Below are 5,576 nucleotides of genomic sequence, written 5' to 3'. Positions count from 1 at the left end.
AGACTTTAAAATATAACAACTTCTAATTTAATTGAACTTAAAGCCATTTTCACATAAACCCATTATAATAAATGTCAGATTTAGTTATGTGCAAGTAGGAAATATACAGAAACAGAATAAAGTTATCAAACACTAGATTCTAAATTAAATGTAGATGAATCCTTAAAGCTACAGAAGTGATTGATTTCCTCTCTTTTCTTTAGTTCTTTGAGCAGCATCACAGCAGCTGGTTATCAGGTTATTTTGGCTGCTGAACGTGACGCGGATCTGACACGCTTCGTAGTTTCTCATAACTCTTTACCTTTTCTGACCCACTGCAGCTCTTAAAGTCTCTGTAACGAGCTGAGGAGCTGAATCAGGTGTTAGATGATGGAGACAGTGCTGCTGCTCCACGACAGAACAATTAATGTTCTTAAATATGACTCGTATAACAAATACTTACATGCACAGTTTTAAAGCAGCTTTAATCGTCTTTTTGGTAACTTCATGACTTAACTGACGACATAACTACAACATTACATGATCGTAGTTTCTTTGGCGCTTTAATATGCAATGATAAACAGCTCGCTTCTCCGCATTTGTGCGTGCAGTTGAACGAGCATTTGCTACGATGACAGTATACCGGCTGACAGGACAGGAAAACTGTTTTTTGTTAACGCACTAATTTTGACAGCACTAATAATTACCGTTTTACTTTAAAGAATGTTATTAAATTAAATTAAAATAATTAGAAAACGGTAGGAGGGAATCTTAATTATGGAAATAATATCATAATATAAGAAATCTTTACAGTTCTAAAAATAGCCTTTATTTTCTTTCTGAACTTTTCTTGACAGACTCTCTTTTTATCGTCTCTTTTATATTCACCCATTTTTTCCCCTCTCTTTGATGAGTGTACGTTATATTCCTGTCATCTGACGTGTGTGTTTTCTCTCTCTGTAGGAGGAGATGGACACTCGTCCCAAAGTGTCGTCTCTGCTCAATCGTCTGGCGAACTACACAAACCTCATGCAGGGAGCTAAAGAGCACGAGGAGGCCGAGAGCATTGGCGAGAAGCGCAAGTGCAGCAAGGTGAAACACACACACATACGTTATAAACAGGCTCCAGACGCAGTAAAACGCTGCTTTCTCACGCTAAATCCCAGCTTTGTGTCAGATCATGTTGATTCAGTGAGTGTTTTTCCCATGATTCCCTGTGTTTGGCGTCAGTCTCCTCAGATGGGCACCTTCATGCAGAAACAGAATAAAGTTATCAAACACTAGATTCTAAATTAAATGTAGATGAATCCTTAAAGCTACAGAAGTGATTGATTTCCTCTCTTTTCTTTAGTTCTTTGAGCAGCATCACAGCAGCTGGTTATCAGGTTATTTTGGCTGCTGAACGTGACGCGGATCTGACACGCTTCGTAGTTTCTCATAACTCTTTACCTTTTCTGACCCACTGCAGCTCTTAAAGTCTCTGTAACGAGCTGAGGAGCTGAATCAGGTGTTAGATGAGGGAGACAGTGCTGCTGCTCCACGACAGAACAATTAATGTTCTTAAATATGACTCGTATAACAAATACTTACATGCACAGTTTTAAAGCAGCTTTAATCGTCTTTTTGGTAACTTCATGACTTAACTGACGACATAACTACAACATTACATGATCGTAGTTTCTTTGGCGCTTTAATATGCAATGATAAACAGCTCGCTTCTCCGCATTTGTGCGTGCAGTTGAACGAGCATTTGCTACGATGACAGTATACCGGCTGACAGGACAGGAAAACTGTTTTTTGTTAACGCACTAATTTTGACAGCACTAATAATTACCGTTTTACTTTAAAGAATGTTATTAAATTAAATTAAAATAATTAGAAAACGGTAGGAGGGAATCTTAATTATGGAAATAATATCATAATATAAGAAATCTTTACAGTTCTAAAAATAGCCTTTATTTTCTCCATTTTTTTTTCAATTGATTTTGAACCTGAACTTTTCTTGACAAACTCTCTTTTTATCGTCTCTTTTATATTCACCCATTTTTTCCCCTCTCTTTGATGAGTGTACGTTATATTCCTGTCATCTGACGTGTGTGTTTTCTCTCTCTGTAGGAGGAGATGGACACTCGTCCCAAAGTGTCGTCTCTGCTCAATCGTCTGGCGAACTACACAAACCTCATGCAGGGAGCTAAAGAGCACGAGGAGGCCGAGAGCATTGGCGAGAAGCGCAAGTGCAGCAAGGTGAAACACACACACATACGTTATAAACAGGCTCCAGACGCAGTAAAACGCTGCTTTCTCACGCTAAATCCCAGCTTTGTGTCAGATCATGTTGATTCAGTGAGTGTTTTTCCCATGATTCCCTGTGTTTGGCGTCAGTCTCCTCAGATGGGCACCTTCATGGGCGTGTATCTGCCGTGCCTGCAGAACATCTTCGGCGTGATTCTCTTCCTCAGACTGACGTGGGTCGTCGGTACGGCCGGAGTCCTGCAGGCGCTGTGTATCGTCTTCATCTGCTGCTGCTGCGTGAGTCTCACACACACACACAGATATACACACACAGATACACACACACACACACACACAGATATACACACACACACACACACACACACAGACACAGATACACACACACACACACAGACACAGATATACACACACACACACACACACACACAGACACAGATATACACACACACACAGATACACACACACACACACACACACAGACACAGGTATACACACACACACATACACACACACACACATACACACACACAGACATATATACACACACAGATACACACACACACACATTGAATAAATTTAATTAATTTTAATATATTTTTAATATATTTTACATGTATATGTATATGTATAAACAAATATGTGACCCAGGACCACAAAACCAGTCATAAGGGTAAATTTTTTGAAATTGAGATGTATACATCATCTGAAAGCTGAATAAATAAGCTTTCCATTGCTGTATGGTTTGTTAGGATCGGACAATATTTGGCCTTTGAAAATCGCCTTTAAATTTGTCCAAATGAAGTTCTTAGCAATGCATATTACTAATCAAAAATTAAGTTTGAATATATTTACAGTAGAAAATTTACAAAATATCTTCATGGAACATGATCTTTACTTAATATCCTAATGATTTTTGGCATAAAAGAGAAATGTATAATTTTGACCCATACAATGTATTGTTAGCTATTGCTACAAATATACCCCAGCGACTCAACACTGCTTTCGTGCTCCAGAGTCACATATAGAAACCGCATAAGTGTTGTTATATTTAGCATCGAGTCTCTCTCTATTCAGACGCTGCTGACTGCGATATCAATGAGTGCCATCGCTACTAATGGAGTCGTGCCAGGTGAACTTTCTCTTCTGTTTAACTAGAAAAGAGCATTAATGAGTTCAGAAAGTGTGTCGAGAGGCGATAGCGACGCTTTACAGCTCTGAGCTCTGATAAACAGCTGATTTACTGTGTGTGATGTAACAGTGTGCGTGTTAATGTGATCGTTTAGAGCCTAGTTCACATAATCATGTGGACTTGAACTCTGATCAAAATTAGAGAACACTTTCAGATTTTATATTTAGCATCGAGTCTCTCTCTATTCAGACGCTGCTGACTGCGATATCAATGAGTGCCATCGCTACTAATGGAGTCGTGCCAGGTGAACTTTCTCTTCTGTTTAACTAGAAAAGAGCATTAATGCGTTCAGAAAGTGTGTCGAGAGGCGATAGCGACGCTTTACAGCGCTGAGCTCTGATAAACAGCTGATTTACTGTGTGTGATGTAACAGTGTGCGTGTTAATGTGATCGTTTAGAGCCTAGTTCACATAATCATGTGGACTTGAACTCTGATCAAAATTAGAGAACACTTTCAGATTCCTCCCAGTTATTGGTGTTAATCTGGTACCTGGTGCTAATTTCCTTAATTACTTGACAAACCCTATTTAACTGGCAGCATTCTTCTAATTATCACTGAGATTGTAAAATTCTTAAATGTGACGTGACATGTGGCCAAATATGGTGACCCATACTCAGAATTAGTGCTCTGCATTTATCCCATCCAAAGTGCACACACACACAGCAGTGAACACACACACACAGCAGTGGGCAGCCATTTTTATGCTGCGGCGCCCAGGGAGCAGTTGGGGGATCGGTGCCCCACCTACAATCCCTGCCGGTACAAGACTCGAACCCGTCACCTTTGGGTTGTGAGTCCGACTCTCTAACCATTAGGCCACGACTTCCCCTTGGTGAGCTGCTCTAAGGTGAGACAGGAGGTTGTCCAGATGAAGGCCAAAGGGACGACCCTTTCAGCCACTGCACGCGAAGCTGCTCTTTCCAAATCTGTGATTTCTCAAATATTGCAGCTTTACAGTGACACTAATTCATTCAAGTCCCTCAAAAAGGCTGGTCGTCCACATAAGACAAATGCAGAGAGGACAGGATAATGCGGAGACTCTCAATGGAGAATCGGTTCAGCACTGCAGCTGGAATTGCTTGTCAGGTCAGCACTGAACAGTATAAGGATCTGTCTCGGCAGGTTTAAGAGAAGTCAGACTGAAAGCAAACTCTGCAGTGACCAAACCTCTCATCAGCAGAAAGAATCAAAAGGCTAGATTCACCTTTGCTGAGGAGCATGTTGTGTGGAGAGAGGAGAACTGGTCTAAAGTTCACTTTAGTGAGAAACAGCAACATGCGGTTCCTTCCCTGCAATCATCTCCCAATCAGCCTGCAGTTTTCATGCAGGACAAAGCTCCCGTCATACTGCAAAACGGGTAAAGCAGCTCCTTAAAGCTGAAAACACTGAAATAATGAAATGGCCGGCTCAGAGTCCTGATCTAAACCCGACTGAAAATCTCTGGGAAATCCTTGGCAACAAAGTTCTGGCTAAGAAACCCACTACAGTCACCGAACTATAGAGGAGACTGAAGAAGAGTGGACCGAGATCACAGCAGCGCAGTCTGAGAAACTAGTGAAGTCCTGCGGCCGCAGATGTGCTGAAGTCACTCAAAGCAGGGCCCTCTACACTTCCTACTCATTTGTGACAGATGTAACCCTCCAAAACTTCAGTTGTAATCTTCTTTCATGCTACAGTGGTTACTGTTCTCTAATTCTGATCACTGTTTTCCACAAAATGAAGGGTTTCTTTAATTGAAATGCCTTGGATATGTTGTCAGATATGTTAGTAGAACAGTGGTAAACCTACAGCTAATATTCCATATTAACAATATATCAGAAAAATCAAGAATTATTAAATAAAGTAGGCACAGCTGGTGCATCTGAGTGAATGAATGTCTCAAATATTTCCCTCACCTGAACACGTCTGGGGGAGTAGGAAAGTTATGGCAAAGCATTTTGTTTTAGTAGCAGCAAGTTTATTTGATACATATAAAAATAAACTTGCCTAATATATAAAATTATTTATTTATAATATATATATATATATATATATATATATATATATATATATCTGATGTTGTCTCCAGGGATTAAAGTTCCGTCGCTACGACGGATTTCCGTCAGTTCATAAAGAGAGTCACGTGCTTCATTCCTGAATGATTCAGCCGTTCGA

At 40.2% G+C, this 5,576-nt stretch overlaps 1 protein-coding gene across 1 annotated transcript in view; it reads left to right on the top strand.

Moving 5' to 3' along the window:
- Positions 1-5,576, top strand: part of LOC107574177 (solute carrier family 12 member 6-like) — a 38,967-nt gene that overhangs the window by 6,641 nt on the left and 26,750 nt on the right. The window contains exon 5 of the mRNA XM_016260639.1: positions 3,307-3,361. Coding sequence (XP_016116125.1) covers positions 3,307-3,361 — 55 coding nt within the window. The remainder of the gene's footprint in view (positions 1-3,306; positions 3,362-5,576) is intronic.

The sequence above is a fragment of the Sinocyclocheilus grahami genome, unplaced genomic scaffold, assembly GCF_001515645.1.
Source record: "Sinocyclocheilus grahami isolate Dianchi unplaced genomic scaffold, SAMN03320097.WGS_v1.1 scaffold2137.1, whole genome shotgun sequence".
Lineage (NCBI taxonomy): Eukaryota > Metazoa > Chordata > Actinopteri > Cypriniformes > Cyprinidae > Sinocyclocheilus > Sinocyclocheilus grahami.
This window is presented reverse-complemented; position numbering and strand designations above follow the sequence as displayed.